The sequence below is a fragment of the Mauremys mutica genome, chromosome 16 (genome assembly GCF_020497125.1).
Source record: "Mauremys mutica isolate MM-2020 ecotype Southern chromosome 16, ASM2049712v1, whole genome shotgun sequence".
Taxonomy (NCBI): Eukaryota; Metazoa; Chordata; order Testudines; family Geoemydidae; genus Mauremys; species Mauremys mutica.
In genome coordinates, this window is record NC_059087.1 from 16923780 (window position 1) to 16936855 (window position 13076).

Below are 13076 nucleotides of genomic sequence, written 5' to 3' on the forward strand. Positions count from 1 at the left end.
TTGAATTAAATGATTCTTTATAACCTTTTGATATATATCAAATGATGTGGAAAACAACCAACCTAGCACTCCTTGCTTTACATTTTTAAAAGTGACCTACACACTTGAATCCGCTTAACATTCTGAAAGGCAGGTAAGTATAACTTACTCCCTTTTTATAGATGGAGAAGCTGACACACAGAGGCTAAGTGGCTATCACAAGGCTATGCAATGTGTCTGTTGATGGAATAAGGATTGCATCTTGGGACTTACTGGCCATGCTCAGTGCAGTAGATGATGTTGGCTGTCTACACAACACTGAACAGTTTTAAAATCCCAGTCTGACTATTTTGAATAGTTGCTTGTAAATAGGACATCAGAGCTGTCATACACACTGTTCTTTATTTGAAAGTAAGCAGCAACATAATTCAGTCCACTCACACATCTGTGGTTCTCCAGTTTGAGACATTTGTTTTTTCCCCGCTGCTTGCCCAGAGGGGAGTGGTGTATGTAGGATAATGTTAGTCACCTTCTACAGAAGCAATGTTGTCTAAGAGCAGCTTTATTAAAGAGATATAGTAGTCATAGATCCCCTACAAAACAAAATAGAGGGTACAGATAGTAAACAAGACTGGAGTTTGGGAATCATACCCTGTATATAAAAGACACATACTGGTATGTGTACACTCATGTCAGTAAGGTTGATGACATGTCTACCACCTAACTGGTAATATACTGGGCCAAAGATGCATCAAAAGATCTGTAGCAGGTAATGAAAAAACACAGGTATGTAAACACCAAAAGGCAAAACTGAAATTAAAAGGAATTTTCTAGCATTTTTGTCATCTTATTTGAGATGGTCCTCGATTAATAGCAAAATGATCATGCATTCCAGCCCTTTCAGTCCCCTTGGTGACTATTAAGGCCCCTTGTAGCGTGTAGCACATTGGAGTTAAATTATGTAACAAGGCCCCCAAGCTGATTATATACAAGGGAATTATACCACAGCGTACCACATCGCTAATTGATTATGGAATATTTGATGCGATGCTTTGTTGAAAAACCAGCTCTTGCCATAGATAAATATAAAGACTTACCTTCGTGATCAGCCCAGTGTTTGGGCTGTGGTCAGAATGTGTCTGTGAAACCAGTGAGATCTGGCAAAACAGGACAATTAAAAATTAAGGCCAAAATGTGACCTGTGTTGTAAGACGTGACTTACAGTGGGTGTAAATATACTGACTCTTCAAATTATAGTGACTCTTTATCCTGCCACTGTAGTTTGTCAGGACCTCAGTTTGTCTGTCATGTGAGAAATCCCCAAGTTCTGTCAGGTTCACAGGATTCCTCTGGCACAGCATGAGAAATCCCAAGGCATGAACATTAGGTTTTCTGTTAATGGTAGAAAAACAATTGTAATTGTATTTTTACAGGCTGATATTTTACATTCTCTATTTCCTATGCAATTTGAATGAGGCTAGAGGTGGTATATTCTAAGGCGAGGCCAGCCAAAACAAAGAGAGAGGTCCTCAGGGGACAGCTGTTTAAATCAAAATGATCAGGTTTTTTTAGGAAGCTGCAAGGTTGCATAGGTTTGAAATAACAAAGTATGCTTGACGTGGTTGATGTATTCACTAGGTTTTAATGAGCACGAATGAGTTGTGGATTTTTGAGAAGACTTAAAAGTTGCTTGTTTTTAAATAAAAAAAATGTTTAGGTTTTTTTACTTCACAGCAAATGTCCTTCTTAGTAACTGATTACATGGAATCGTGTGGTACAAGATTTTTAAAGAAATGCACCCCAAGTAAAGTTGAAAAGCTGAAGAGTGGCAAACTGCAAGTTACCTGGAAACATGCTGACTCAGGCCAAGAAGAAATGGATGACTTTGACACAGTGATGTGGGCAGTAGGTAAATTAGATCATTTTAAAATAACTGCTTCTTAAAAATGCTTTCCACTCTTGAAATGAAATCCCTCACCCCTGCTGTTGTGTGGTGTCAAACACCTTGCCCCTCTACAGGCCTTAGCACCTGACCATTGATCCTCACTCTCCTATGCTTGACTTGTTCAGTTACAGTCCAAAAGTTCCCTTTTATCCTGATGTTCAAGGGGGCTGCCATTTCTGCTAGCTGCCTCTAAACTCCATGTCCTCCACTGCAGTGCTCAGCATCCAGTTAGGGGAGAGAGAGAGAAGCAGCCTTCTCTAAGAACCCCAACATCTCGCAGGAAATCTGGTAGCTGGAGGTATTTGTGTATCTCGGACTCTCCCAGTGAAGAGCTCAACTGTTTGTCCTCCACTCACCTAAACTGCTCTCGCCTGAGGCGTGAGAGCCGACTCCTGAATCAGTCCTATATACAGAAATGCATGGCAGCCTCCAAGCCATTAAACTAGTCACCAAAAACTTTATAATCACGAATGAAATGAAACAGGTTTTCCACTTCAGTTACATCAAATGTTATAGAAAATACCAAGCATATTCGTGTAGAGTCCAAAGTATTGAGTAATGTATAATATAAGGCTTCCGGTACATGGAATGGAAAACATTTTTTCTGACTCACCTCCCATGACTCTGCCATCACTATCATTATCAATTTGCCTTCACTTGCTGTGGTCCCTTATTTAGATTGTACTCTTTTTGGAGTACGGGACCTATTGTCTTCGATTTTTGTAAAGCTCCATGCATATCTATGGCAGGATATATCAGCTGAAGCAGGGAGAAATCTGGCTAACAGATTGCATTTAACCGACCAGATAAGATTTGCTCAAGAACTCTGACAGTGGAAAAAAAAAATCTGTTTTACCATGATTTCATTATTATTCTAATTATAATACTTCTATGATACTCTTTCCTCTCTTGATATTGCATTATAATGGTTGGTTTCAGAGTGGTAGCTGTGTTAGTCTGTATCAGCAAAAACAACAAGGAGTCCTTGTGGAACCTTAGAGACTAACATTTATTTGGGCATAAGCTTTCATGGGCTAGAACCCACTTCATCAGAACCAAAGAGATTGTGATTTGCCTAAGCTTAGTAAGTGGGTCATTGATAGGAACTGGATGTCCTTACAGCACTCAGTGGACTGTCCGATAAACCACAGGTGCCATCCTAGTTGTCTTTTTTCTTCTGAGTTAAACTAACTTTTTTGTATCCCTATAACGCAGAGAGAGGGATGTAGGTTATAAATCCTGATCAACTTTTGCTTTGTTGCGCTACTATTGTGGCTCTCCATCTGAGAGTAATGGGGTTCTTTAAGGTCCATTAAAAGCTATTTTAATAACGAATTCCCTTCTCCCATAACTGAACAAAGGTACACGTATTTGCGCAGACCAAAAAGCTCATGCTGTTTTAGAATTGTGACAAGCCTGAAACCTTTAGAAAAATGTTCAAGAACTGAGATCATTTCATTTTTCACACCTGCATGTTTCCCAAACATCTTATCTGATTGGCTTCAGACTTTCCAGTAAAATTCTACCCTGGTGTATAGACACACCTGTGAGTTTCTGGTGGATTGAATTACATTTGGCCAAGTTGGAAGTGGGAGCTGTTTTTAAAATTGAGCTGATAAAAGAAACCTGTCTTTAACCTTAACCATAATCTCTAAAGCGGACTAATATACTACTGCATGTCAGTTGAAATGTAAATCCAGTTCACTGCTTTGATTCAAAGTAAAGCTAAGTATTAGAAAGCAACGTTAGAATAACTAAGTTTCCAGAATATAAAACAAATTAACAACTGAAGTTTCCTCAGCGTTCACTTTTTCTCTCCACCCTTTAAGAATTAAACACATTAACAGTTAAAGCTGGTTAATTGATGGGCAGTCGGGGTATGATTCATTGTATTTTCTCTGTATCAACACACCCACACCAGGTGTCTCAGATAATAGACTGGGAAACTTAGTAGTGTTGAGGATTTCCTGTCTGCAGATGTGCCAATTACAATGCTGATTGAAAAAAGTCAGCTTGTAGAGTTAGTTAGAAATTAGCCTCTACAGTTAACTAGTTGTGGTCCGAATCATAGTAAACATTTCACTGTTTAATGTTGACATACACAGAGTGGCACAACAACGCTAGAATTTTATTTATTAATTATTAATTAATTAAATTATATTCAATCATAGAAAATATATTCTTTTATAGTGTTAACATTGGTAACTAAACTGGCTACCAATTTATTAAGGGAAATTTGATAGCACTGTTCATGAACTTTATCCTCTTAGCTAAAAATGTATAATTTGCAAATTTATAGAACGGGATTTCCGCTGTCCTAGATATTCATTCGCCACTCCTGCTAGAGCTGTTTTTTTAAATTCTTCTACTTTTCCGCTTTTATGGCTCAAGTCACCAAAAGTGGTCTATATTATGCCTCAAACCGTTTTAAATCTGTTGGAGCTGAACCAGGTTTTTAAACAAGTTAGAATATTTGGGGAAATTGCCCTCGTGTAGACAGCAGGTCTTGTAGGACTCCCAGAATTGTATGCAGTGTGGTTGTAGCCATGTGGGTCCCAGGATATTAGAGAGACAAGGTAGGTGAGGTAATATCTTTTTATCTTTGTTTCATTAACCAACTTCGGTTGGGTGAGAGAGACAAGCTTTTGAGCCACACAACTTTCTTTCAGGACTATGTGTGACTCGAAAGCTTCTCTCTCTCACCCAACAGAAGTTGGTCCAATAAAAGACAGTACCTCACCCACCTTGTCTCACTTCCATAATGTCATTTAAAAGCTTCAACTCAAAATCTTTGCTTGTAGGCCTCAAATGGGACTAGATTACATTGCTGAATAGATGCATTAAGGACTTTCAGTGATATGGAAGATTAATCTTCTACCTGTGTTGGCAGTTACATAGAGCTCATTATCATAGTATCTGAACATCCATCAAAAGACTGTTGTTTCAGAAGAATTTCCACAAGCTCAGAAGACAATGGAATTCTGTTGAAAAGACAGTCTTTTGAAATCTGCCATGGTATTATGCAAATAACTTTTTCATGTTGTTCTATATCACCTTTTCTTCCTGAAAGACTTCAAAGCACTTGCGCCATATGGGCCTGATTCATCACTGCTTTGTGCCTTAGATAGTAATTTACACTTGCACCACCTGCGTGTAAAATGCTGCCAAATCACAAGGGAAATGATTTACATCTACTGTATACATGCATAAATGATGATCCAAGGTGAAAAGCTCTGGAGAATCGGATCCTACATGTTGAGATCACTTCACCAGACACAGAAATGCTGTAACCTGTGGGATGAATGCAGCAGCTGTTAAGCAGCATACAGCAACACTTCATAACCATTTATAACAGGAAGTGAAGAATAATTATCTATTTGAAATTGCAAGAGGAATTTAAGAAGGCAGAACATTTGCCTGTGTCATCAAGGATAACACCCCAACTTCTGTGAAAAGTGTTATGAGACATTTAATTACTGCAGATCTTGCTGGGGAGCTAATAATCATGTAGGTCAGCTATACCAGATGTGTTTATAAAAGATAAAAACGCTTTCTTCCAAGCTTATGGTTCCTGTTTAGGGAGCTGCACTGTGTAGCGGTGGGGCCACCGTTCAGACTGGTAAAGAGATAATATTTTTGTAGGCCTCCCTCTCCCTTTTCAAAAATAAACCACCATATGTTGTTAAAAGCTTGATATAAAAAAATCTCTCAATGTAGACATCTTTATACTATTCAAAATTGTGAATTAAACATTAAACAGAAGAAAGGAACTCTTGAGCTAAAGAGCTGTTAGTCCATCTTTAACTCACTATTGTATTGGCCTCGTGATAGTGATGTATTATCATGCTACAGCACCTAAGTGCAACGAGGTAAGTTAAGGACCCTGGCAAATATTTATTTGCCTCTGTTAGAGCTTTAACAATATTTGAACATATATTTTTGTGGATTACTAGTTGCATGTCAAATTCTCCCTACCTAAATTTCCCCTGTAACTTCTGTTGGAGATACTAATATTCACTTCCTGTTCTGAAATATTTTTTGTTCCTGTGTGCTGCTAAAGAGCTTACCTGTTCCACCCCAGAGATGGCTGTAGCATTAGAGACCTCCTGCTAATAGGTGAGGTTGACAGACGAGCCCAGCATGTGTGTGTGTAGATCATTGAGTCTCTGGCACTTGGCTAGTCCTGTGAGTTTATGTGGAAGGCGCTAAGATAATAGGGTGATGTATGCCAGTATAAAACCCTACGATGGGCAAGAGACTCTGAGTGAAAGAGAGAAGACCAGAGAAAAAAGAAGCAAACAGCTTTAGTTTTAAAGGTGTGGGGGGAGATTGTATTGAGTCCTCTTGGTCATTCAAATTAATGTTGTGATGCCAACGTCTTAAGAAACAGCTCCCTTGAAATGTCTGCATTAATCAATGACACATGTGGCATTCTATGTACATTACTCCCCAACCCTACTAACAACCACCACAAAATAAATCCTTCCCCTTTCCCAGCATCTTATGGAGGTTCCTCCATTGTCTTGGGGCTGCTCCTTGCACCCACACTGATGGTGGGTGATTTTTCCAACAGCCTCTAGCTATGAGCTAGTTGGTCAGGTCAGGAGTTGGGTCCTTTCTGGTAGAGGGCTGGGTGGTTGGTTAGGGAAAATGGATCCCCTTTGATTTCTGAGGTGCATAGTCTGTTTGTGACCTCTCTTAACTGAGGGACTTGGGGAACCTCGAGTGGGAGGATAGGTTACTCCTGCCTGGTGGCAGTCTTGCAGAATGGGCTTTCCTTGGCTAGTAGTGTTGCAGGGTAGAGGAAACAGAGCTTCATATTCTCTCCCAATACTAGCTGTTCAAACTCCATCATGGAGCCACTGGCAAAGAGAGGGCCAGTGGCTGCAAGATTCTAACTCACTGTAACAACATTTTTTTCCCATCTCCTCCTTTTTGATCTTTACTCTAGGAGCCATTGAGGGAGGAGGAGCTATGCTGTGCAATCTCTGTGCCCCCACTGAAGTGATGGTTGAGTGAGATTCTCTTTCATGCACTCAAAGGCCTGCTTTCTCACCAGGGGGCTTGCATGAATTCCCCTAGTTCATTAGCAACTTCGATGAAATGTTAGGGAGCAGGTTATATCTACCTCCTTTGAATCTGTTGGAAAGTGCTATGGAGTGGCTCCTGCCAACACACACATGGAAGTGTATGCCTTGAGTTCCAATCCATCGATAAAGACAAACCGACTTTATGGAATATCCCAAAATTATTTTCATAGGCCAAGCAGGATGGTGCTCTGGTAAACTGCGAACGCAAAATGAGAAGCATAGACAGAACCAGCACCAAGAGCAGTGGGAAATTTATGGGTTAGCCACACACGAGAGAGCATTGGCTCCCAGATGTATGCAGTGGAGCAAGCATTTTCGAGTCTCTGCTTGCTGTTATGTTTGCACTTACCCCGCACTGAGATATGGGCACCATGTCTTTGAAATAAAATCACCTTTACTATAAAAATAATTTATACCTTAAGCTCTTTAAAAGCGAAAAGGTATCAGGTTGTCCTTGTTATATATGCTCTTCAAGCACTATGCCTTCTGACTCTGGGCATCAGGTGATCTCTTTCCTAGTGTGTATGACTGAAGAAAGATCATTGGCTTTCCATATTAAGAAAGGGTTAAGTGTGCCTGAATTGTTTTTATACCAGTTTTCTTCAAATGTTACAACCACATCAGTTTGGATTAACCAAGAAAACAAATTTTGCTTTGGAGCTTTCCTTTGATACTTCCCATATGTGGAAGTAATGTCCTGATCTCCTCTGGGTATAACCCTGCCAGGCCTCTGTGCAAAAGGGATGATCTTGAGAATCCTCTTCAGGGACTAGGCTGGCCATTGGATTCTTAACCTTTGAACTATTTAGTGGGAAATAATGCATCTCTGTTAATCTCAGAAAACCGTTACCACTAATGTGGTGTAGTTTGTTGAGAGCCTGGATATTTTGTTCTGAATTCCCATTACATTTTGTTTGTCTTTCTTGCTTATTTTAATTCCTAAATCTCCCAGCAGGATGTGATTTCAACATTCTCCTGCTGGAAAGTTGTGTCACTTCCATTAAATGTTAGCCAGAGATGGAGTCTTTCTAGGGTTTTCCCAAGGCCCCATTGCAGTGACATGCAATAAGACTCTTTTAGACAGGATTGTTCTTAAAAAGACATTTATTTATTGTTGTCTGGTGTGAGAGGGAATTGGCTGATGCTAGATGTGCTGCACGTTGTTTCTTTCCTTGGTTTAATGCACAGATATGAGGGATCTGTATTTTGTTGCATGCTTCTTACATTTATCATCATGTGACTACGGCAATTGCTTCTTAGTGTTTTGTCAAAGCTAGGAAACTGAGTGTAATTTACACTTTGATCTGTATGTGAGAGTGCATTTTTGAACAGCTGAGATGTGAGTTGATGAGCAGTCCCCCTTTGCAATTTCCAGCGTTGTAGAATCACAGAAATAAAGGACTGGAAGGGACCTCGAGAGGTCATCTAGGACAGTCCCCTACTCTGAGGCAGGCCCAGGTAAACCTAGACCATCCCTGACAGGTGTTTATCCAAACTGTTCTTTAAAAAGTCATCAATGATGGGGATTCCACAACCTCCCTTGGAAGATTATTCCAGAGTTTAACTACCCTTATAGTTAAAGGTTTTCCTAACATCTAGCCTAAATCTCCCTTACTACCGTTTTAAGCCCATTACGTCTTGTCCTACCTTCAGTGAACATGGAGAACAATTCACTGCCCTCTTTATAATAGCCCTTAACATATTTGAACACTGTAGCCAGTTCCCTCCCCTTCCACCATCTTTTCTCAAGACTAAACATGCCCAGTTCTTTTAACCTTTCATAAGAGGTCAGGTTTTCTAAACTTTTTATCTTTTTTGTTGTTGTTGCTTTCTTCTGATCTGGAATCTCTCCAATTTGTCTACATCTTTCCTAAAGCGTGTCACCCAGTATTTCAGCTGAAGCCTCCAGTGCTAGCTGGAGTGGGACAATTACCTCTGATGTCTTTACAAATGAAACTCTTATTAATACACCCCGGAATATTAGCCTTTTCACGACTGCATCATACTATTGACTCCTATTCAATTTGTGATCCACGATAACCACCTGATACTTTTCAGCAGTCCTACCACCTTTCCAGATATTCCCCATTTTGTAGGTGTGCATTTGATTTTTTCCTTCCTACGTGCAAAGTACTTTGAACTTGTCTATATTGAATTTCACCTTGATGATTTCAGATCCACTCTCCAATTTGTCAAGGTTGTTTTGAATTCTGATCCTGTCCTCCAAAGTGCTTGTAACCCCTCCCAGCAAGGTGTCATCTGCAGATTTTCTAAGCATACTCTCTACTGCATTATCCAAGTCATCAATGTCATCCATACATTCATGACTTGGATGTATGGATGAAAACACTGTTTGGTGGAAAATGCTCCAAAGTAATTCCATGCCACCATTATAACTAATGCTACCTTTCCTTCAAAGTTCTTATAAGTAAACAAAGGAGTCTATTCTCCTTACCATGGTGAAGATAGAAGCTGGTGACTACCATTAATAGTGATCAGTCAGAGCATTGCTTTACATGAATATCAGAGCCAACCTTTATGGACACACAAAGTCCTTGGTCATGGCCCCCTTAAATTGGGAGACATGCAAAGAACCTTAAATTTCAAACTTATGTAAACTACTCTCTAGGTCTGCTTGTTAGTGATTTTATTCCTAAAGAACACAGGTTATCCACCCAGTTATACAGTTACCCAGCACTCCAGTGTCCAGCAGAACCAAAGCCATAGATGCTTTGATTTTTGTTGTTGGTTTGGCAAGACAGTAGATCACATCACTGCTATAGTTGATGGTGCTGCACAGTCTACTTTTGTTGGCACGAGGACAGCAGCAAGCTCCTTAACAGCTGCTGAGCTAATTCCTGTGCTGAGCGGCTAATATCATCTTCCCCAGAAGCCGGGGCAGTTCAATACCACAAGAAACCGTAAGGCATAGCAAACCAAACACGTGGCTAATCATACCTCTGACACAGACTCTGTGGCCTTTGCCAAGTCACACAAGCAGAGCTGATAAACACTTACAGGTCTCCATGGGTGAGATTTTCAAAAGTGCCTTTGAAACATGAGTGCTTTTGTTGGGACGTACTCTTAAATCATTTAGGTGCTTTTGAAAATCTGACACACAATCAATGTTTTTTTACTATTTTCTCCCCTTTCAAATGTCAGTTATCGCCAGCTGGCTCTCCTTGGGCATTATTGGCTACTTTCTTGTAGGCATCATAGTAGATGGAGGGATTTGAAGGAGAAGAGGCTAGTGGCCTTAAAAATCAATTCAGGGAGGGTGGTCCATGCATTAAGGGACAGTGTGGAAGAAAATGCAAGCTGTGGGAGAAGCAGATGAATGAGGGATCAAGACAGGCATCACTGGTTGAGTAGAGAGTTAACGCAAGAAGAGCCCGTAGCAGGTGAGCAGCGAGGGACATGGTTGTGAAGTAGCAGTTAAACTTGATGTATATGCCAGAACACCAGCTTGCTAGCCCTCCTCAAAATCCTCTGGCCAGGCCTATGCATAGCGGTGTGTGATCATGGTAGACAGGATTCCTTTACTGCAAAAATGCTTTGGCAGCCCCTGGTGTGAAGCTGTCAAAGAAATGGTAGTGGGCAGAATAATTCCAATTTCCAAGGAAGCAGTAAAGGAGCTATTATAAAGTCCTAATGAGGTGATATAAACAACCCCCTTTATCTGCGCTAGGAAATCTTCAATGAATAGACTGCTATAGGCATACCCACAGACCTGTGTTGTGGTGGGTTTTTTTTTTCCTGTCTGTGCCTGTTACTGTGGCTTTTCCTGACGATAGTTGGCGGTACTGTCGACATGATGGTGCCATAGGCACCAACTCCGTGGATGCTAAATAAAATAGTGGGTGCTCTGCACCCATGGATCAGCACCTCCCATCCACTGATGGCCCCACCTATCAGCGCCTCCCCCTCCATCCCAGCACCTCCCACCATGATCAGCTGTTCAGCAGCGTGCAGGAGGCACTGGGGGGAGGAGAAGCAGCAGGGGCAGGGAGAGGCAGGGCAGGGGTAAGGACTTGGGAGAGGGAATGGGGCGGGACCTGGGGCAGAGCGGAGGTTGAACACCTGGGAACCAAGGAAGATGGCACCTATGGATGGTGCACCTGGGCTGCCTGTAGGCTCATTGGTCACAGCAGTGACTAGTGCCAATGGATCTGATTGTGTCTGAGGAAAGTTCAGTCTAAGAACTGCTCACTGGGAGACGACATGTAGGCTCTGGTGGCAACATTTAGTATATGACTGACCTGCTGTTTGGCCCAGAGGGGAATATGTGGTTTATCTGTTGATTTCATTAGCTCAGTTGACTGACAAGTTCCTTCAGGAAGCCACGCTGCCAAGGCTTACATTATTATTTTCTGTACAGACAGCAGGGGAATAGGGCCAGGGATATATCTGGTTTTCAGGGAGACATGGTTACCCTATTTGTTTATTAAAAGTGCTATCGTCATGTTCATTCACAATTATTGAAGGGTTGGGTGGGATCATGGCAGGCAAGAGTCAATTAGCCATTGTTTAAAGGTGGATCAGGCGTCTGTATCTTTCTTTTTCTAGAACGGTGGCACAATATGTTGTAGTTCTGATTTAAAAAAAAAAAAAAAAAAAAAAAGCTACAGCCAGCCCTGTGCCCTATGTGCTTTCATAGACTCTTTGTTTTTCAGAGTTCAAGGCGGTGGTCATCTTCAGTGTTTGGAACTGTGATTAAAAGCATGTGTGCTGACTTGTAAGAGAGGCCATTTCTCTGCTTTGATTGGTGGGGTTTGGAGTGTGCTTAGGTTTCCTCTTCCTGGGAAGAAGCTGTAAACTGATACTTTGCTAAAACTGTACTTTAAAAAAAGTTGAAACAACCTTGAGAACTTAAAAGTAATTTATCAAAAACAATTAGCCCTACTACCTAACATTGGGAAGACATGTTAGCGACTGCTTTAATATTGCAGATGGGTGAATGTGGGAAAATGTTAGGGCTTCCGAAATTTGGGATTAGAATGAATCGAGCTGCATGTGAGAGAATTCATGAGCCAAAGGCTAATACAGTTGATCTGAAGTAAGATTACTAAATGTAATCCTAGTTTGTGACTGTGAGCCACTGGGGCTGGAAGCCAATACAAATTCAACTAGGCTGAATATTTTATTACTGGTTTCATAACTGCACTTGGGCAGTGTAGTTGGGAGTGCAAGGGAGTTTCAGAATGACCAGCAAAGCATACTTTATGTAATTCTTTAGCTGCCAATACAAAATACACATGTTAAGGTAGATTGGAATTGAAAAGCTAAGTGTTATCCTGCAGATTTGATAAACTCTGTTGTTTTTTTGTCACAGTGCCTCAAACTAATCTATTGATGAGGTTAGGCGTTGGGTGGTTTTCTTTTTTTAAATGTCTGCTGTTGCGTGCTAAGCTTTCTCTTGGCTCTGCCTGGGCAGGAAAAAGGGGAAACTAGAAAACCCCATTAGCTGTCCATTTGCAGAATATCCAGGCTTTACTCTCAGTACACAAAGAAATACAACGGTAGGAAGTTGTTTCACATCCGAGCCAAGATAAGGTCCTGGAGGTTTATTATTTTTGTTGCCTGATAGCATCGGGACTGTGGAGCAAGGGGCAGAGAAGGAACAGCAGATCAACATCCCATGGGGACAACAGAAGGGAAGACAGACAGATAGCCAAGTGCCGACAGCTTCAGTCAGTACTCCCAGAGGAAGTGTTGGTTTCACCAGATGAAATTAATACACAGAAGTCCTTACTGAGGCATTCAGATGTGACATTGTTTGGGGGGCCTGGTGATATGGCAGATGTGTAAAGCGGTGAATCATATGTTTACATATAATTAGATCTGCACTGACAAGCCAGGTTTTCCTTTTGTTTAATAATTTCCTACATTAACATCAAAGATCTTGTTTTTTATAATGCAAACACATTTCCCTTTTTGTTTTGCTTTGCGTTAACATCAAACACAAAACCGTGGGTTCCACACAAAGAGCACATGCTCCTGTTCCCTTCCTTTATAGTCTCCAAAAATGGATACAACTTTAATAGGAGAAGGAAACTTTCCGC

The 13076-nt window shown here is 40.9% G+C and overlaps 1 protein-coding gene across 2 annotated transcripts in view; it reads left to right on the forward strand.

Moving 5' to 3' along the window:
* The window catches only part of TXNRD2 (thioredoxin reductase 2), a 50539-nt gene that overhangs the window by 21061 nt on the left and 16402 nt on the right, over window positions 1-13076 (forward strand). For both annotated transcript variants that reach the window (XM_044990118.1, XM_044990119.1), the window contains exon 11: window positions 1714-1888. In XM_044990118.1, coding sequence (XP_044846053.1) covers window positions 1714-1888 — 175 coding nt within the window. The remainder of the gene's footprint in view (window positions 1-1713; window positions 1889-13076) is intronic.